At 39.1% G+C, this 20,057-nt stretch overlaps 4 protein-coding genes across 7 annotated transcripts in view; all 4 read right to left on the bottom strand.

Moving 5' to 3' along the window:
• LOC144633753 (cytoskeleton-associated protein 5-like) overlaps positions 1-4,657 on the bottom strand; it is a 31,438-nt gene extending 26,781 nt beyond the window's left edge. For both annotated transcript variants that reach the window (XM_078492619.1, XM_078492618.1), the window contains exons 1-6: positions 4,468-4,657; positions 4,177-4,376; positions 2,935-3,058; positions 2,188-2,267; positions 1,941-2,031; positions 880-960 (exon numbers count right to left, since the gene is read on the bottom strand). In XM_078492619.1, the coding sequence (XP_078348745.1) occupies positions 880-960; positions 1,941-2,031; positions 2,188-2,267; positions 2,935-3,058; positions 4,177-4,376; positions 4,468-4,524 (633 nt within the window). In that variant the 5' untranslated portion in view covers positions 4,525-4,657. The remainder of the gene's footprint in view (positions 1-879; positions 961-1,940; positions 2,032-2,187; positions 2,268-2,934; positions 3,059-4,176; positions 4,377-4,467) is intronic.
• A 2,293-nt stretch (positions 4,658-6,950) lies between these two features.
• Positions 6,951-10,951, bottom strand: LOC144632530 (solute carrier family 49 member 4 homolog). Its single transcript, XM_078491198.1, has 3 exons — positions 10,309-10,951; positions 8,668-9,397; positions 6,951-8,020 (listed from the first exon to the last, which is right to left on the bottom strand). The coding sequence occupies exons 1-3, from the start codon at positions 10,613-10,615 to the stop codon at positions 7,462-7,464; spliced, it is 1,596 nt and encodes a 531-aa protein (XP_078347324.1). The 5' UTR covers positions 10,616-10,951; the 3' UTR covers positions 6,951-7,461.
• A 1,343-nt stretch (positions 10,952-12,294) lies between these two features.
• LOC144632739 (uncharacterized) lies at positions 12,295-14,760 on the bottom strand. 3 transcript variants are annotated; one of them, XM_078491455.1, is made up of 3 exons: positions 14,509-14,760; positions 13,282-13,442; positions 12,295-13,027 (listed from the first exon to the last, which is right to left on the bottom strand). In XM_078491455.1, the coding sequence occupies exons 2-3, from the start codon at positions 13,418-13,420 to the stop codon at positions 12,318-12,320; spliced, it is 849 nt and encodes a 282-aa protein (XP_078347581.1). In that variant the 5' UTR covers positions 13,421-13,442; positions 14,509-14,760; the 3' UTR covers positions 12,295-12,317. The 3 variants fall into 3 exon arrangements, with proteins under 3 accessions (XP_078347581.1, XP_078347583.1, XP_078347582.1); XM_078491457.1 differs by having other exon boundaries at positions 12,295-13,015; XM_078491456.1 differs by lacking the exon at positions 14,509-14,760 and having other exon boundaries at positions 13,282-13,922.
• An 898-nt stretch (positions 14,761-15,658) lies between these two features.
• LOC144632897 (solute carrier family 49 member 4 homolog) lies at positions 15,659-19,090 on the bottom strand. Its single transcript, XM_078491655.1, has 3 exons — positions 18,518-19,090; positions 17,061-17,769; positions 15,659-16,524 (listed from the first exon to the last, which is right to left on the bottom strand). Exons 1-3 carry the CDS (start codon positions 18,822-18,824, stop codon positions 16,107-16,109), a joined length of 1,434 nt encoding a protein of 477 aa, XP_078347781.1. The 5' UTR covers positions 18,825-19,090; the 3' UTR covers positions 15,659-16,106.
• Between the last annotated feature and the right edge of the window lie 967 nt (positions 19,091-20,057).

The raw sequence follows: 20,057 nt of genomic DNA, 5'->3' as shown, positions 1-20,057 counted from the left end.
CAATTATAATCTCCATATGACAGGGTTCAAAAACCTTAAGTTTTTAACTAAATCCAAACAATTTTCAAATTTGTTGACATTTTGAAGAAATTATTTTCTAACAATTTGTTAGTCTTGTCCACTACACCCTTAAATTAAACACTAAATCTTATTCACAAAATATTGCATATAATTAAAGTTGAACAGCTGGATTACAAAATCTGTGGTTTATAGGATCATGTCCAACTTTGGTCCAAGATAACACAATTTTTCCCTACAGCCAGTTAATTATTTATTACATGGTTTATTTGTCAAGCCAGCAATCAACTCCAAACTAACATTTCCCAGTAAAACTGGAAAAAACTAATAAAAATTTGGTAACATGTACATTTAAAAATGTGACCATGTGTAGATCAAATGTAAGACTTATTGTCTTTTTAATTAATTTTGTTGTAATTATTAGTCTATTACTCAATAGTTTAATTTTAATTATTAAATTTTAAAAGATGTAAAGTAATTTACTTAAATATTATAATAAATTGATCAATGGGTTGATCCTGGCATTAAAAGTAATAAAAACAGTGATTTTGATTTGTGAAATATATTTCTAACAGTTAATAGAAATTATTCCGCGCGGCCCGCCCCAATAAAAAAAAAAAAAAAGAAAAAAAAAAAAAAAAAAAAAACATCCCCCGCCCCGCCAAAAACCACCAGGATAATTGTTAATTATTTACCTCAGTCCTACCCATTTCAAGGCAAAAGGGAACTTTAGATGACACATTTCTACTGAAACTTCTTTTTTTGGTATGTTCAATTGCATGTTGCCTATGGAAGGGGGAAATGACTGTGCTCTTGAAATGCATTACTAACAATAAATTAAAATATTATTATAATACAAACCTGAACAGGCTTGATATTTTGTAGCTGAGTTCTGATGATATCTCTTATCCACTTGTATATTTCAATAGCAAGGGCTTTGGCCTGCAAACATTAATCACATCCAATGAAAGATTACAATTTGTGGGACCATCAATTTGAAAATGATATTGTACACAGTCCACAAAAACAGAGAAACGTTTTTCAGCACTCACTCGTTTACTTTCCCTGCCCATAACATAGACGTCTGAAAGACGGTAGAAAAGGGGGGAGCGTGATCCTGTTTCATGCACAAATCTTAGTCAAATTCACTGTCACCCGACACCTGTACTTGAAACAGTAACATTCCCGAATTGCGCGTCTTTCTTACAAGCTATTTTCATGCATCGTAGTCTAATTTTTTCCTTTTTCACATGTCACGCATAAACCCTTTGCTATCCTCCTGAAAGTCTTGCCAAAAAATTCCGCACTGATGACAAAACTCTACAGAGATCTGTGTAGTGTCTATTATAAATGGTTGTTCCAATCATAATCGAGAAACAATAAGTGATGATGATGATGATGATGATGATGATGATGATGAAGCTAAGCCTGTGTACAGCTACCCATTCTTCTCAAAGTTTTTCTTGAGGAGAGTGGGTGGCTGTTGAATCAACTGATTATACTGATAATATTTTTGAATTTACTGAAAACACATGGAAATTAACACCAGTTTGCAGTGTTATGTGCATAAAAATATTTCTACATCCATCTTTCGACATCTTCTTTTGATGTGCTGTTTAAAATGAGAGACTCAAAATGGATGCATAACGGTGTTGGTTTCATGCAAAGAAGCCCACAAGTTCAAAAGGTCATGCTACTGAGCTGTGATTGGCGGATTCCGACCTGTCTTATTTGTTTAGCACGTCAAAAGATGGGTGTTGATACCCCTTGCATACAAGAAATGAGAAAAATTAACAGATTGCCAGTCTGAGAGGAAATTGTTTGGTTTATACGTAATCAAATTCTCCATACCAGTACAAGAGAAATGTATAAAGAACAGTAAGGAGAATCTGTATGTTGATATTAGGTGACTGTCAACTTACCTCTTCCCTGACATTTTTATCACTGTGATCAAACAGTTTGGGCAGAACTTTGACAATGGGCTTTAAACTAAAGACTTTGCCACCAAATTCACTGTTGAAAAAACAAAGGATTAAGTATAAAACGCTTCACTATAAACTACAGTTTTTCAAATATTTGGTGAAGCAATATGAGCAACTCTACTTGAAAACACATACTGTAGAAACCTTTACTACACACAAAAGTATTGCTGATGGCAGTAACACTTGCCTGATGGCTTTATTTAGCACATTAGTACAAGCAGCAACAATTTTAGGCTGTTTGTTCTCAAGTCCTTTTAGAACTTCCTCCTGAAATTGGAAAAAGTAACAAAACACTATGAGATACAATCACACCTCCAGTGTTAGACATCCCCATAGACAGAACCTCATATAGGTAGACAGTTACGGTAGTCAGGGTCCCAGCCACATATAGTACAAACACTAAATTTTTACTTCCTATAAGCATACACCTCTTCTAAGTGGACAATTTTTTCAGTTCCAAGGTGTCTGCATATGGAAGACTTGATTGTATTAATATTTATCACAGTACTGTTCCCCAGACTTAAAATTATCTTTCTTGAGTTTTCATGGTCAGGCTGTTTGTTTTTTTTCACTTGGACACCTAAACAACTGCACACCTAAATAACTGAACCAAGCATATCCCAAAAAAATGAACTGTTTTCTTTTTAACATGTAGTGAAATTCTCCAATTTTTTATACAAAAAGTAGCATGCTGTCCTACAGTCAACTCTCGCCTTGCGGACAACCCGCTATTGCGGACACTCGCTATTATGGACAGAATGCAGATCCCCGGCAAAAGAGGTTTGACTGGAAATGACTCCCGCTATTACGGACTTTTGCTATAATGAACACTAAACAACGTCCCAAGCGTGCCCACCATAACGAGAGTTGACTGTATTTATTAGTTTGATATCAGACCTACTGAGCTGTGATATGTCCTTTTCTTATGACTTACCTGGACGACATCTTGTTTCTCGACCTCAATATACATCAAAATAATGTCAATTCCCTTTTCTTTGGTCTTGGGTCTGGCATTTAAACACTTGGTCACTACTCCAGCTATGATATCCCCAGCAACCCTGAAATGTATTACCAATGTAAAGCAGTTAATATAGTGTATTTTTATATAGCTGGTATTTTCTTTCCCAACAGAATGTGCTCTCATTGGCCTCTTTGAGTTTACATGACATCTTACAATAGCACTGTTTCCCACAAAAGTCTCTGAGCAGGTAACATTGTAAAATCTTTGAGGGTCAAGAGTACAAGCTGATTTTTTTACACATTGCATCTTGTCTTAATTATTGTGCTATATAACAAATCAATAAATGACTGGTCCTGTGGGAAACAGTTAATTTTGTTTCTCTCAAATCTCAATGTTTCCCTCCCCCCCCTTTTTCCCCCTTTTCAATTGAAGCCAAAAACAATCAAATATCTCTTATTTAAATCACATACAGAGGAACTCTTTCTGGGGTTTCAATAAGATTGTGCCCGAAGAAAAGAGAAGGAGAAAGGAGCTTTTGGATGGGGAATTCTGACTATACTGTATACTGGAACTACACTGTCTTGTTGTAATGAAAGCATTTACCTTACTGATAATCATATAGCAAATATTATAATCATCAAATTAAAAGTGAAATGTCATAAACCTAATCTTTAACTCGAATGAAAGGTTAAAAAAAATGGGAAGGGGGGAAGGGGGGAGTAAAAAAAAAAAAAAAATAAAAAAATAAAAAAAAAAATTGAAATAAATTTAAATTGAAAAAATTGGCTTGAGAGTCTTATACTTTCATATATAAAAATTGCTCAACGAAAAAAAGACACCTTCCTGAACCCAACTGTGAACGTTCGAGTGGTTGTCATGTCTAGATTCATATTAATTATTATTTTCAACTTTAATTCACATTGATAATTATTAATAATACATCTTATTTAGCCAGAATAACGATAGCAAATCATTTTTGAATCATCTATCCTACAGAGAGTGACCTAAATTACGGCTGAACTTTTACTTTCAAATTTGAGCCAAGGAAATATCTTCCAAGTCCGATATCATCTTATTTACCCAATTCAGAACCCATTCAAATGCGTTATAATTTGTCGTTTACATAACGTGTACAGTTCTTGAAACAGCACCGCCTCAAAAATTATTTTTAAGACTGGAAAGTAACAATAAACGGGCAAAACAAAGATCACTAACCTTCCAGAAATCGAAGGCGAAGCAGCCTCTAAGAAGGCTAATACGGCTTCAAGACCCTTGTCTTGTGCAACAGCGTTGTTATCGATCACAAATTTCTTCAGCAATCCCAAGTACTTATTAAACTCATTGCTACTCTCATCGTCTATCTTTTTATAAAGTTTTACCAACTCTTCGTAACCGCTTAACCTCGCTTTCCACACCTAGATTGTAAAAATATAATTTTTGCATGAGCTGAATATTTCTTGTCATTTCCAAAATATTGTTGAAACTCCGCGGCGCGAAATTACTAACCTTGTGGCAAAGACGATCTTCTAGCGGCAGCTTCGTAATATCGGCATCATCTGCCATGGTTTAGCCTATGTTTTTCAAACGTCCTATTTTATGTACAAAAGCAGCTCGTACTTTTTTACAAATGTGCTGCAAAATACAATTTTTCAACGATTACTTTCGCTGCAAGTTCCAACGAACATTTGAAATGGCCGACTCCAGGGGAGCACGTGACCAACGCGCACCAATCACCTACTCGCTTGGGAAATGATGATCTCATAAGGCTCTTTGTAAAACGCACGAAATGTCTCACATCGTAAACTGTCAAAATCTCTGACTTCCATCTACTAACTATGCTTGCGGTGAGGGGGAAGTCATAAACCTCTTTTGTAAACGGCTTTAGAGTCCGCCCCGTGCTCCCTCCTTAGTGTAAGAGGGAGTTTTCTAGAAGCGTCCTTTGGAAGGTAGAAAAATGACATTTGTCACAATAATATTTGCATTCAATAGAATGGAAAAGTGAAAAAGAAAAGAAGGGAAAAGGCTGCGAGTCACACGACCTCGCTTTCCTCCCACTAAAGCCCAGGCTAAACGAGGATGAGGGCCGGGGATGAGGGTTGATGACAGTTGAATCTCATATGAGTTTCCATCAACTCTCATCGACTATAATCAACTCGACCAAACAAGATAGAGTCTGTCAAACTCAGTGATCAACTCCATCTTACGAAAAATTTGAGCATGTTCGACTTGAGAGTCAATGAGAGTACATGAGAGTTCCATGCCAAACGAGAGCGAGAGTTTGAACTCTCACCTTCTTTTGGTCCGGGCTTAAAATTGTTATGGGCTTTGTGTTGAAGATAGTGAGGCAGCTACTTCTGATTGACGTTCAATTCATTTCTGGTATTCTTTTAATGAAAATCAACAAACCTCCCACAACCCAAGGGCATTATGGGGGGCGGCAAGGTGCAAGTCCTAATTTGATGAACAAGTACTTTCCAGAAGTGGCCACCTGCATACATAGAAATTGTATAAAATAAAATTGTTTAACCACCAGTTACAATACTTGAACAAATAAAATCAGGTACGGGTAATTGCAGAAACTACACAGATAACCTGTGATCAGGCGTTCTTTTTTTGTGGCGGGGGCCTGAGCAGGTTACTTACAGATAAGAACAGCACACTACCCTTGAGACTTTTATTTAGTTTTTATTAACAAGAACAACATCTGAAAATCTCTGAAACACATAATTTATTTTATCACTCATGTCGCTTTTTATACAAGAAAATAAGTGAATGATTTCTGTTTAATTTACAAATCCCATTACTACAATAATTTAACAAATATGAAGAAAATGAAATAATATATTAGGAAATATAATTGACTGCCTTGTTAAATTTTTTCTGATAATAAAAAAAAAATAAAAATATTTTAAGTGTTATACATGTGTCCTTGCTGACACCTCCATAATAGGGATAACTCATTGTCAAACGTTCCCCCCCCCAATTTTGTGAGGACATTGGGATCTCTATTTTGAGTGTCTGTATTAACGAAGTGCAACTGCATGTGTTAAACAAATAATAAAACATAAATTAATACCATTAACCCTTTAACCCCATGGTCAGAAGAGACAATCCTCTTGTTAATTACCAGATTTACCCCCGGTAATTGACTGTGGGCAACTCTTTCCTAGAACATCAAGAAATGTCACCAAGGCAAGAAAGGGTGGCCATTGAAAGGGAAAGGTGTCATTTTGGAGAAGGCTGGAATTAGGAGAGACATAAGTCTTCTTGCTGTTTGATTTCCTTTCTCTTAGTGCCCTTGTTCACTTAGATCAGGCCTAGCATTACAATGATCTACAGAATGATCTAACGAGCAACTGCTCACAGTCAACATTTCAAATAATTTTCTTCAAGAAAAATTCCGACACAAAAATTGCAATAAATACACCTGAAAATAAATGATTCCTAAATACTGATTGTTGATGAATACTAGAAAACTAATCCTGTTCTCAATAAAGGTCTATGTTATTTTGTGAACTCGATAATAATAACTGAAAAATCTATTACATGGTGCAACATTTCATGCAACTTATCTTGTCATTTTCAATAGTTAAGCACCAAGTGTCACAAAAGATTCCTTGAATTTAAGATTTTGCAACAAAATTCAGATTTCAAAGGATTCAGAGCCAAACTTCAAAAAGTTTGGCCATGTTGTAAATTTTGGGTTTACCTTGGTGTAAGAACCTGTAAAAAAAAAATTGGCTTTGGAGCTACTTGTTTTCCTGCTCTGTATTGTTTCAGAATTCTTGTTTGTCGTGGTTGTTCTTTTTTTTCCTCACTGGTGTGTTTCACAGGTTCTTACACCAAGGACGAGCAGTAATTTTCTTCATAGTTCTCCATCCTTACTGCCTTAGAACTGTTCTGCCCAACAAAATCTAATGCTCAAACTACAGAAATTAGATTCAAAGTTAGCTGGATTTTGATACTTATACTTCAATCCAGCCAACTCTACTATGGTAGCTATGAAAGCCAGATTAAACAAGTACAAGAGTCAACAAGAGCAGGAAGTCATGCTCTTGTCTGACCACTAACTCTTAACGATGTACTTTAGTTGGATTTAAACCAACCTGTTTGGATTTTTAGGGCAGCTGACAAGAATTTTCTTGTGTTTGCCTGGTAAATGTTGTCAACACTTGCTTACCCTCAAATTCTTTGAGTAATATAAGCTCAAGAAAACTTGTCTTCAACTTTAGAAGTAACAGTGTACCCAATTAGCTAATGGGCCTCACTGCACCTACCAGAGGATTTTGACACTTCAATAAAGTTTATGATGATGATGATGATGATGATGATGATGATGATGACAATGATGATGATGATGACTCTTATCCGTCAAGTCTCACCAACCCTTCTGCAACATACCTTACCAACCCTTGTTCTTATTTGATCTGGCTTTAAGACATTAATTTTGTTGCTACACTCCTTTTGAATTATACAACCCTGAAAAACTTACACTACTTATTATGCAATGGAAGGATAACTATTTGTGCCATACGAATTTGTCTGTATTGAGTTACTTGGAAGAAAACCATTTACACTATTAGATACACTTTCACTGCCATAATTGACTTCAGTGCTCAATTCTTTGTTATGCGGCGCAGGAACATAGCTGTCTTTTGCGTCAACATCAGAGCGGTAACGCCTTTGCTGCCAAAGCATCAAGAGAGGAATACACAGAGCTGTGGTCACAAATGTGCACCAGTTGATCCACTTCAGACCAAAGTTTGGTATCATTGGGAAGATGTAGAAAATTATTTGCAGGAAATTATTAGAGAATGTGAGGAATCCTGACGTGATTCCCTCAGCAACAGGGTAGGTAGATTCCACCGCTAATTCAAAGAATAGTGGGATGGTTCCATTCACAAATAATCCTCCCAAGATACTTGTGATAAAGAGAACAATTTTTGAGTATGAGATAATGCCAGCACACATCAGAGTGAATATTGTCAGTGACGCTGTGGCTCCGGTCAGGAGTGCTATGACAATCAGCTTCATATAACGAGTGAAGTGGTCTGCAAATCTAAAACACAAACAATGATCTTAAAGTTAGCAGTTATGTAATTTCACATACATGCCTAGTGCCTGGGTGCTTCCAGGACACCCTTTGCTCCCACAGGCGGGATAAGGAACAATGATGCCTGGACGCTTGTTAAAATTTGGTAGCTCAAGGGATATGTGCCTTTAAAATCACTAATCACTCTTCGTATAACTAACTAAACAAATCATTCTGAACTGGATTTCAAATAAGCCCAGTACACTGAACACTAATGTTGGAAGATGCATGTGAAATTACTGGAATGGGGGTATTTACAAGTTTGCATAAGGGCTAATTATTAGATTAGCGTGCTTATTGCATAAAACACTTGCAATTGGGGACACTTATTTGATGAGAGGTATGCTAACTGATGAAGTGCGCTGAACTGAATCATCAGTATACAAAACAGTTGAAACTTGGAACATGTGTTTTAGAAAGATGTCAGCTGAAAGCTGTACACTCGCCAAATAAATTTTTTCATTTAGAAAAAGAAGGGACCCAACCATAAGATTGTCAGAACCTTAAGGGAAGTGTCTGATTATGGAAAGTGTCTATATTTAACCACGGAAAAAAAAAACCCACCAACCACCAAAACATCTATAGCATTTAATAATTTTGATAAGAGTACTTACATTGACAATGAAATTCCAGAGACTGATCCAGCAACAACAGCACCAAACCCAAGCCAACCAGCAGTCTTCTGATCAATATGGAACTGGGAAAGATTCAGATCCAAAATGGAACACCAGCCACCATATACTCCAGTTCCTATGCCATAAATAAAAACCAGCAGCCAAAACTGTGCATTCTTCAGTAAGCTCTTGGCACCAACTTTGAACTCCAAACGTCCAATAGCAGCAGTGACACTTGGCGGCAGTTTGGGCTTCTCAGGAAAATGAATGATGACAAAGAGCATTGTAACGGCGGTGATGCCCAATTCAAGGTACATAAGATTCATTATTTTATTCTTGAAGAAGTCTATCTGTGTATGATTAAAGTGTTCTCGTAGTTTTATATAAGGGATTTCGCCATCAACCTTGGTGATATTAAGTTTAGCATGTTTAGCATACTCTTCCACATCTGGAACTATAAGTGGTCCAATCACAAATGACAATGCCGTCCCACTGTAACAAGCTAAGGAAGAAATTGCAGTGGCTGTCGTACGCTGCTCGGGTGGAAACCACGCTGCGGAAACCATTGGAGCTGCCGCCATGGCGATCGGCCCTCCAATTCCAGTTATAAACTGTCCAAGATGGATGAGCCCAGTTTCAACATTCATGTGCTTATCACTTATTGGTATACAGCGCAGACCAGATCCAATAAACTCGCAGAAAACAGCAACTAGGACAGCTACTCTCAAGCCTATAAAAAACAATTGAAAGCAAAAAATCTTGTACAGTAGAATCAACTTGAATCCTCAGTTTCTTGAAGCTCCCAATTTTCCGAACCAATTTTTGTTTGCTTTGGATAGTACTTTCCTGTAATTTTACCCCGCTTTTTTCAAACCTCCCCATTTCTCAAACCAACTTTCATCTCCCTTGGAAGTTTGAGAAATCAGGTTTCATCTGTATAGATGTACTGTTTGTAAAGCTAGCCCAGGACTAAGACTACAATCAGCATGTTTAATAATTGCCATTTTTCCCAATTCAAGGAGTTAAAGGCACTCATTGATGCTGACACCTAACCCTTGTTTCTGTTACATGAAACCACTAGGAGTATTGCCACCCCTGGACAGAAATTATTCTTGGCCATTGAAGATTACGTACCCTGTCCCCTTTGCTTACCTGCGTAATAGCTGTACCCACCGCCAAGTACCAGATAACATTCCACTGATCTCTAGTACCATGGCAAGAAAGTTTCTAGCTTTTTGGGGGGCGGAGGGGGGATTTCTATTTAATAGGGAATCACTCCCCATCACCCACTGTATAACCCCACCCTCACCCCCCTGTGTGTAAGTACCTAGCACAAAACTTTCAATCAAATTTTTACTTGAAAAATCTACTGCACTTATTTTTGATAACTGTGAATATCATCCATCCCGATCCGTGCTTCATTTCACACGCAGTTCAAAAATTTTCTCCAGGAATTGAAATTCGAACCTTCTAATCTTTAGCTTGCCAAACCTGATCTTGTCTAAATTTTAATTAATTAATTTTCAAGCTTATCTGTCGAAATATCTTGCACGCCACGACATTTTAAATCAAGCAACAAAACGAAAGTGGAAAATTAACTACCACTGATACAAAAATTAAAATACTTGCAATAACATTTACCTTTCATATCCATCAACCAACACATCGGCACCACAGCAACCACGAACGATATCGGGCCCCAGTCAGCAAGAAGTGTAATGGTCGTACTGTCCCAGCCATAAACGACTTGTGAAGTTCCCTGTATCGGTCCCCAAGTATTCCAAATTAAATTATTTAACGCAGCAACGACCGAGAAAACAGCCAGAATGTACCAACGTCGCTTGTAAACCTTGCATTTGTTTTGGTGAACGGAGCCGAGCGATTTATATCGACGGTCTTCGGAACGAAGCAAGGCAGCTCTCTCTTGGAACGACTGATTTTTCTTCATAGTGGTTTTAAAAATACGTCCTCTGAGTACTCAGGAACTTCCGAAAGTTCTCTGTCTCTAAAGACTTTACAGTTCTCTTGATAAAAAGCAAAGCTTTACCGGTTTAATGTTTGGAAGGTTTCAGCAACGCCACGGATAATTTTTGGGGTAGTGAGAGCCCAGCGAAATTAAAGTCCTAAACGCCCTTCTAAGCTGCGTTTTGATCTCAGCCAGACACTGCTCGCCTTTCCTCTTGTTGAAACTCAAACTCCAGTAAGCATTCACCGTCAAACAGGACAATTCAACAGCGCCAGAGTGCGAAAACCTTCAACTAAACCGGCTTTCGATCGCGCGGAAATTTTTCCACTGATTTTCTTGGAACGTCATGTGATCGCCTCGTGGGAGGGTGTGTGGGGGGTGGATGCGAACGTGACCATCATCCGGTTCTCGCAAGGCATATGCACAGAGCTTGTCTAATTTAGTTGCTCAGCTGCATTTGTGCAATAGAATGAGATCTTTCAAGAACTCTTCGTCGTGAAAGTATTATTGCGCGGTTTTGTCAGTCTTGGTTTAGTCGAGTGTCTATCCCCAGGGGCCCAGTGAGGGGAGGGGTAAGGTGGGACTCCCTGGTGCAGCCAAATACAGGAGACCGCCGCACGCAAACGATTCCAAACCCGTACTTTTATGAAACGGTATGAAACATACCCCCAAAAAAGTCTAAATGTAGGATTGGAGCCATGCAGCCTCCTGGATAGTTCATTGTAAAGCACACAATGCTGAAGTCCAAAAAAAATCTGACTTTGTTCACTTCTGTGTAAACTGACGTTGAACATCTGAAACACGTATAACGACCTTTTAACCGGCAGAACCTGTTTTTAAAATATATTCTCTGCTCGCACTATTTTGGGCGGCTCGAACCTTGAGGGTCACGAACTTCATGTCATGTCATGTTTAGTTACGATCTCCTCAGATCAGGACAGATAAAATTCCCTTTTCGAAAGCCTCATTTTGAGACTAGGAAAATTCCACTCTCCACACTTTCCACAAGAGAAGCTCCTCATTTTGCTCTCAGCACAGAGGAGGACACAGGGGTCACAGGGGGGTTCGATTTCCGCAGTTTGATTTCCGCAGTTCGGGAAAATGAGCCCGTACAGGCCGCACTCAATCCCCTAATCTGCGATCAGGCGTTATTTTACTCGCGGCGGAAGGGTCAACGGAAAAATGAACGCCTGATACAATCCTTTTTTTTTCTCCTTTCCTTCGCCGCCAAAAAAGAAAGCCTGATCGCAGGTTTTCATTCCCCCGGAGGTGGACTAGAGGGAGCGGCGGAAATCAAGCCTATTGCAAGGAGTCAAGGACTATTTTGACATTTTTTGACCAAGGTTTTCCAAGACATACAACATTTCATCATCGAGTTTTCTAAGCCACAGGGTCGTGACTCAATTCAAATGCACGCGGTCTCTTACAATCAAAAGTCTAAAATACGATATGCAAGGGGAAGGGAGGCGGGTTGACAAGGGCGGGAAAAGTCATGTGATTTTGTTATGGCTTTAATTTGCATCTGATTGGCTGGGAAGCTAACATCTGTACACTGATTGGTTAGAATTTTCAGCACGAGTTTGTTCAGGAACTAATCTCTATAAAGAAGGTCATTTGAAAACTGCACCGCCTTTTCGGGCTAGTAACAACATACAATCCAATTTCAACACCAGCTAAATATTTTTTATTTGTGTTTATTATTAAAAGGAGAGTCTTTTACTGCTCTTTCAAATAAGTAAACTGGAGGATGAGGTAGAAACTTTGATCTCAAACTAACTTCTCGACCGGTTTGTGTAATTCCTCTGTCTAATTCAACCTGGGAGGTTTGTCTTTTTTCTTTACTTGCACTCGTTAAAACTCCCGCCCGTTGCAAGTTTATCAAATAGCGTTCTAATCGCGCGGACGGCGACAAATCTTTATTCAAGCTTCGAATCATTATCTTAGCAGGCGAATCGTCGATAGAAGCCTCAGTTTCTTTTGCCAGGCTTTCTCTCCGAGGTGCAGTGATTTTGTTTCCCTTTTCCTTTCTTCTAGGCACAGCAGAAGAGCAGACACGCTTATTCAACAACTTTAAACTGTCTTCCTTTCTCCAAAAAGGAGCCGTCATTTTGATTGGGTCTTTTTCACTGGGGTTTTTGACTCGCCAGGAAGAGGAGCCAGAACTCTTCGATCTCAGCGCTGACTGTACAGGGCGTCCACTGTCGGTATACATGTGAAAAAGATAGTTCGTAGCCCGCTGACGAGTGGCTAGCATCTGACATTCGTCGCTCGTGAAACCAAGAGGGAAGGTCACATCAGTACAGCTATAGGCATACCCAGAGTTGGATATTCTGCAAAGACCCCACGATGCTCTCGGTGATTCGTGCTCCGGCGGTTTCTTTTCTTCAAAAATAACTGTCAATTGAAACCAAAAAGAAAGTAAAATAGTTTACCGACCAACTAAGAAAAACGTCGGGATGTAGGAGAAGTTAGGCCCTTTTCAGGCCGAAGGAGGGAGCCCCGGGAACCTCCTCTTGATCCGCCACTGGCTTATGGGGATCGCGTATCACTAAAACATCAACTCAACTGCTGTGATTAGACTGAAGAAGAACCTTATACCCGGTATATCTCATCTTATATATTTGCTGAAGCAAGTTGAATTAGATTACCTTCACTAGCTTTGTTCTTGTGTGATGAAGGCACGCGTCTTTCACTACATCTCGACCAAGTGCGGTTTATGAGTTGTGCTTCCTTTCCTTTGCATTGAATTTCATTGCTGGTGCAGTCATTCAGATCAGTCCGAGGCATGAGTGCTTGACACCTTTTGTTCCTATTTAAACGTAAATATATACAACAAAATTTTATACTAAAAAGAGAAACAATATTAAATCATACTGACTAGTATAGCCTTCCTAAATTTTTGTTGAAGTTAAGCACTTCTTGCTTCAGATAATAAAGATTTCACTGAAAGGCCTGTTCTGTAAACATACAGTTAGTATGTTGGCCTCTTCAAAAGCGCATATAGGGTCAGTACGACAGTGATATTGTATGACACCGGTTACCAAGATTTCTTTTGTTCAAAAAGTGCAAACGAGTTGAAAAAGGTGTTACAAGTGTAAAATCTGCGGTTGCTAAGTGCTTGCAAAAACAAGAAAGCGAGATAACTGTATAATTTCCGTAATTCGCAGATAATAAGTTCTGTGTTAGCCGAGTTTTTGAAATGTAGTCTCGTCCTTCCTAACTGACTAGACAAGACTGCAAAACCCATTTTTTCAGAGAAGGTCGATCTAATGAAGGACGCATTTTCTTGTACGCGTTTATTTTGTATACTCCACCTATAGGGGAAAATGCGCTCTCTCCAAATTTGATGCATTCATCATAGCTAGCCAGTACAGATTTAAGAAAGTGGCACAAAGGTCTTAAAATCTAGTCATCACGTTGCACTGAAAGGCACACAAATCAATGAAGATATCGGCGCCTTATATCACATCTGATTACTGAAAAAATCTTATTTTGTTTTCTGTTTTTTTTTTGCTACAAATCGCATTTTGCTTCTTGAAACTGTCATAAATGTGTCGATCTTGTCTATCCTCAATCAAGCTAAAACAATTCTCTGTCAAGCAGTTTGAACAATGTATCTGTAAGGTTTGTGTGCGCTGCTTTAAAAATTTAAAATTTAGCGATTCGCATTTCTCGTAAGTTTTCATCCATAATTAAATAATGTAAACATATGTAGTGCCGAGTATATTACATCTGAATAAATCGGGATTTGTATGCTTTCCCCTCAGAATTAAAAATCTTCTTAGCATTTAAATACCAATCGGGTTTTTGTCGATCGACAGTTTTCTATTCAACACATTTTTTTTTCTTTAAAAATAACTCAATTATTTACTCACCGTTTGTTTCTGCTCTAATATATTTTCCAAAGCTGCTGTACCGCTTGGTGTGTTTTGAAAATCGAAATTAAACAGTTCCCATAGTTGCACCGTTATCTCTACTTTTTAAGGTAAACTTTCCGCATCAAAAACAGTATTAAATGTTCTATTCGTGTGATGGTTTACCATAAAGAAGATTGAGCTGCAAGATATACCGGCGATAAAAAGATAAATAGATATTTGTAGAATCACAGGATTCTCCGGGAAACGGTGTTTTGAGTTGATGACAGCTTTACCAATGGAACATTAGCATTTGTGATTATTTGTATTATTGTAAATACACCTGCTCTCGTGCCCAGGACATTCCGTCCAGCGACAAAATGTTGGAAACGTTTTGAGCATAACAGTGAGGTAAAAGAGTCCGAGCATTATGCTGTAATAGTGACACAATACTGGAAAAGTAATGACGCATTTACCGCAGGGGACATTATTACATCCATTCGACTGTTCCTTGTATCCTTGGAGGAATGAAAGTGTGTGACGTTGCTGTTCTTTAGACTTTTAACCATTAACACCCTAAAAAACTTTAGTCCGGGAGTCTCCTAACGAGCACAGACCTACCAATTTTGCACAGGCCAAACAAACTCTGAGCATTTCGAGCATTACGTTGAAACGGTATTTTGAGCATCAAGTATAAGAATACAAGCATAACGAGAATTAGTAGACTGTCCACAGCCTCTCGATTTTTCAACGCAAAAAAGCAAACGAAGCGAGCGCTTCTTCCGTTTTGCGCTGGCGTCCAGTTCTCTTGCCGTTCTCACCGCGCGCTCGTCGATCGAAAAAAACGAAAAAATAGAGGGCTGTGGACAGTCTAGAGAATTTGGAGCGCGAAAAACGGTGATTGCACACCCTTTGCCATTTTTTCACTTGCCGTTCTTCGCGCTAATCCTGTTTTTCACGCTGCTCCGCAACTCCCCGAATGCCTAAAACAAGCTAATCGCGAGTGTAAGAATTCCTGCAAAACAGGGAGACTAAGGAAGACTTAGAAACAAGAGCCAATCGACTGCGTCACTCACTAGTCACTGGACAAGAGATAGCAATGTGATGTAACAGAAACCCTGGTTGTAAAACAACAAACGAGGTCCCACCAAAGAAAGAACAGCACAAGTGATCACATGAAATGACATCATTTTATTTTCATTCAAGGATGGCAAATCGTTTAGGTTAAAAAATTACCCTCTTTTCTTTAGCCGGTATATAAGATTTATCTAGCCTGATTCTTCCCACCCCCAAATCAAGTTTCAAAGGCCTTGTTCCTCTGAGTCATTTTCACACCCTCTCTCCTTTGAAGACGCTCTAGGGACGCGCCGCATCGAAAAAAGTGAGTGTTTACTACGGTCCGCGTTTATCTATTCCAAGTCCAACACCTTGCGCAGACAATTACTAATTCAATGTAGCCAGGAGCCATTATGAGGTCTTATGACTCTTTTGCAGATGTAGCGTGCTCCGTCCTTTATTAACAACTTCCATTAATCTGCACAGATCACTCTATTGAGGTGAAATTTTTAATTCCACCACGGCCTTTAGAAGAAAATTTCTAAGAAAAACTATCACAGACATCAACTTTGTTTGGATTCGTCCACGTCCAGTCGTTTGTACCTCTCGGTGTAGACCGCTACAAGCGGAGTACAAACCACAGTCGAGGAGACTAGTAACCAGTTCATCCATCGCGGGCTCGCTTGAGGAAACATGAAGGCGATGAAGAACACAAGATTGATGACGTAAACCGATAAGACCATTACACCGGAAGTGATTCCTTCCGCCACCGGATATGCGCACTCCGCAGCGAGTTCCATGATGAGGGGTACAGTTCCACAGAACAGTACAACTTGAGATACGCCCGAGGCAAAGAAGACAGGTTTTGTTAAAGGTATGATTTGTTCGCACGCTAGTGAGAGGACTGTTTGCGCGCAGGCTGTGGTGACAAACAGGAAGATTAAGATTGGCTTGGTGAAACTTTGAATGCGATCGGCGTACCTATGAAGAGAAAATAGTGTTTGTTAGTTTATTTGAGCGTTGAAATTATGCTTATTGCGGATTTAAGAGTTGCCCGATTCTTCATGCGAACAAACACTTGCCAGTCGTTCCCTGGGGATATACCTGAAAATTTTCCCTAGGATATTTGTCCCGGGCCCTTAGTTCTCAGATGTCTAACTTTCTCCTAGCGAGTATTGGACTACATTATAATATACTGTAAAATTCCGATTATAAACCCTGGGCTTATACAACTTTCTAGGGGGCTTTGGGTGGGATTATAAACGGAGGGGCTTATAAGTGGAATAAAAAAAAACGTTTCGAAACGAGCCACAGCAGTGTTAAATAAAGCAACATTTAGCCCTGTACAGTATTGTCATCCAGCAGAGGGGGGCTTATATCCGGGGGGGGGGGGGGCTTATAACCGGATGTATGTTTTTGTTTCTAGGTAGATGGCTGTATAACCAGGGGGGCTTATAACCGGAATTTACGTTATGTAACGATCTCATACATAGAAGTTCGCTGTCTATAAAACTTACCAAGAAAAAGAAATGCCCAGAAGGGAAGCAACGTTAGCCCAAAATCCTAGCCAGCCAGCGGTCTTCTGGTCAATTCCAACTCCAGAGAAGATAAGGTCCTGGACACTAGACCAGCCCCAGTTCACTCCGTTGCTAAGACTGAAGATTAGCAGCAATAACCAGAATGACCGGTTTTTCAGCAGAGTTTTGGCGCCAGAAACAAAATCCAAGCGCCCGGCCGCAGACGACAAGCTTGGCGGGCTGGGCGGTTTGGCGGGAAAATAAATCAATACCGCGAAGAACAGTACTCCGACTAGAACAGCCTCGATGAACAAGTAGTCATTTATTCTTGTCAAAAGAAATTTCATTTGTTCTGGAGTGGTGATATTCCTCAGTTTAACAATATCAATTTTATGTCCTGCTTGATAATGAGTTAAGTTGCCATAATCTACATCTGGTACAAGGTTTGGTCCAACGACATAGCTGAACGCAGAGCCGAGGTACGAAGCGAGTGTGGCGATAGCCGTGGCGGTCATCCGCTCGTGTGCCGGGAACCATGTTGCAGAGAGCACAAGCACTCCCGCGTTTTGTACGGCGGGAACAGCCACTGAAATCAGGAACTCGGCAAACGTAATCTGTGCAGTCCTCACATGGGGAGGGGACGGGATGAGCTCCAAGACGACAGCGAACGTCTGAAGTGATATGGAGCATAACACTGCAAATCTTAGACCTGAAAAATAAACATCAACAGTTTCAAGTTTCAAGTACACTTTAGAGCGTTCAGTTGTTTATATGCGTTAAGTAAGTGAATTCGGGAACACTCAATACCCTTGAGTTTTTTCCCCGATAATTTGCAATTGTGAAGTAACAATCCATTTCCAAGGTCTCGCCTTCTAACCGGTTGCAACGAAGGCTATTTAGCCGGAAACCGAGAACCTCGCAACACGCAATTCATATCGGTCTTCGTGTAAACAATGTTGAACTGTCCCGTACATTTGAGATTCACAATCAGTCGCGAGTACGTATGTCGCGATCGACGCTGAAATAAAGTCAAGCGTAATTCGGGAAAAGTGCGACAAACAGTGAACCAAAAGCTACAATAGTACCACTATACACCACTCCTTCTCTGTGCCCTTAATATCCGGCAATTCCTTCCGCCTAGATCTTCAAACTCGATCGCTCAAGCGCTTTCGTGAGTCGATGCATGATTTCTTGTTTGTTTTGACGATAAGGCAGTGAAAAACCGTAGCATGACTTTCAATTCGACAAGTTTTAAGCGGTTTAAAAGTCGGCTAAGAAAGTTTTGGATTTGACTCTTTTGTAGCGGTGTAACATAAGATACCCTATAAACAGCGAACATTAGTATCGCGTTCTTTATCGATCAAAAAATATCGGTCGCTTTATATTAGACGCTTCTGTCTGTCATTTCTCTTACAATCGAAATAAATTAAAATAAATATGTTTTTAAAATCGCTCACCTTTCGTGTCCAAAAGCCATGCAGAGGGCACTATACTAATGATGGATCCGAGCGCTTGTAAAGCACCGATAATCAACACGTTAGTTTTATCCCAGCCGAAAACCAGTTGACATGTCTCTTGGATTGGCGGCCATGTATTCCACAGAATATTCCCTGTCGTGTTTAGGAGCGTGAAAACGATTAAAATATACCATCTTCGCTTGTAAACTTTAATGTTGCTGACCGCCATTCGATCGATGTCTTCCGAAGAAGCGTTCACCACCAGATGCGATGTTTCGTCGATATTTTGTTGGTCACCTAAGGTCATGTTATTAGTTAAATTCTCACCAAACAATAGGATAAAATTTGTTGATTGATTTGCTTCTTGAGAAGAATCGTCACGCACCGTCTTTTGAACTGTAGAAATTATTTTGTGGATAGATCTTTTTCTTCACAAACGTCCGGTCGAGTACAGCTAAAGGAAAAGTACATAATTACGCTCGATTGTCGCTAGTTCTTTTTCGTTTCACACGTGATGACAACTCAGCTTTCCAGCTGGTACTTTTTACCTGTTGTTGAAAATTTATGTTTACATTCAAATTTATGCAAATTCAGTTTACGTTCGGTCACTCGCCCCATTCTCCCATAGTCCCTGATTTTTGAGTGGAGTAAAGACTGGGTAAAAACATAGACTCTGCACCCAAACATCCAAACGGAATGAACATTGACTTTGCTTTTATTTCAGCGCATTAAAAATATTTTAGTTTAACTTTTGTCATACATGCGCTACACAGTTTTTTTTTTCTTGATTTGTGTTTTTCATAGTCTGAAATGCCAGCCGTCCTCTCGTCCAAATTCAGACTAATGCAGATCAAATTAGAGTTGAACAAGTGGGTTGAACACCTTTTGATCTTTTATTTTCTGCGCGGAAAATAAAAGCACGTCAGCACACTGATATCAATTTGGAATTAGAGTGAAGCGCGATAAAAGGTATTATTATTTTATAATTAAACTTGAAAACAGCTGATTTCGATTTAAAGTGGGGCTCTACCTGATTTGAATGAGATTTTAAAAGAAGGCGTAGAAGAAGGATAATTATTTTTGGAACACCACCAGACAGTTGACCCCCAGAGGACTAATTTGGTGTCTAATTTTAATTCTAATTTTAAAACTACATTAAATCTTCAATATTTCTTATTTCTCTCAATATTACTAAACCTTTGTGAAAAATTCTCTTTTCCCAAACTCACCCAAAACTTTACAAAAACATCCCAAAGCATAGTTTTTCGTCGTGTGCGAAGGGTTTTTGGATTGCTTGAAAAGCGACCGAAAAAACGGCCTTCAGTTAGCATAGGCGAATGGGTTTTAATAGACAACACAAGAAAGGAAAGCTTTACTTTCAAGATCTTAAACGGAAAAAGGTGAATTGCAATGGTAATCACAAAAATATGACACTTATAACTTTCTCATTCAATGGATGTCCAACATTATGATTCATTCAAGAGATTTATTGATCGCTAAACGGGTCTAGAGTCGTTTTTAAAATTAAAATTAAATTGCC

Source organism: Oculina patagonica, chromosome 12 (genome assembly GCF_052425735.1).
Source record: "Oculina patagonica isolate OP01 chromosome 12, crgOcupat, whole genome shotgun sequence".
Classification (NCBI taxonomy): Eukaryota; Metazoa; Cnidaria; class Anthozoa; order Scleractinia; family Oculinidae; genus Oculina; species Oculina patagonica.
Note: the sequence above shows the minus strand (reverse complement) of the source record. Positions and strands in the feature narration are given on the sequence as shown.

What these genes read in the sequence shown, in the direction of transcription:
- LOC144632897 (XM_078491655.1), bottom strand. Translation starts at nt 18,824, where the DNA reads ATGACCTTAGGTGACCAACAAAATATCGACGAAACATCGCATCTGGTG. An exon ending in ATGGCTTTTGGACACGAAAG is followed by an intron (nt 17,770 to 18,517) that starts GTGAGCGATTTT and finishes TTTATTTTTCAG; the next exon opens with GTCTAAGATTTGCAGTGTTA. An exon ending in CTGGGCATTTCTTTTTCTTG is followed by an intron (nt 16,525 to 17,060) that starts GTAAGTTTTATA and finishes TTCTCTTCATAG; the next exon opens with GTACGCCGATCGCATTCAAA.
- LOC144632739 (XM_078491455.1), bottom strand. Translation starts at nt 13,420, where the DNA reads ATGCCTCGGACTGATCTGAATGACTGCACCAGCAATGAAATTCAATGC. An exon ending in CAAGAACAAAGCTAGTGAAG is followed by an intron (nt 13,028 to 13,281) that starts GTAATCTAATTC and finishes TTCAATTGACAG; the next exon opens with TTATTTTTGAAGAAAAGAAA.
- LOC144632530 (XM_078491198.1), bottom strand. Translation starts at nt 10,615, where the DNA reads ATGAAGAAAAATCAGTCGTTCCAAGAGAGAGCTGCCTTGCTTCGTTCC. An exon ending in TTGGTTGATGGATATGAAAG is followed by an intron (nt 9,398 to 10,308) that starts GTAAATGTTATT and finishes TGTTTTTTATAG; the next exon opens with GCTTGAGAGTAGCTGTCCTA. An exon ending in TCTGGAATTTCATTGTCAAT is followed by an intron (nt 8,021 to 8,667) that starts GTAAGTACTCTT and finishes TTTGTGTTTTAG; the next exon opens with ATTTGCAGACCACTTCACTC.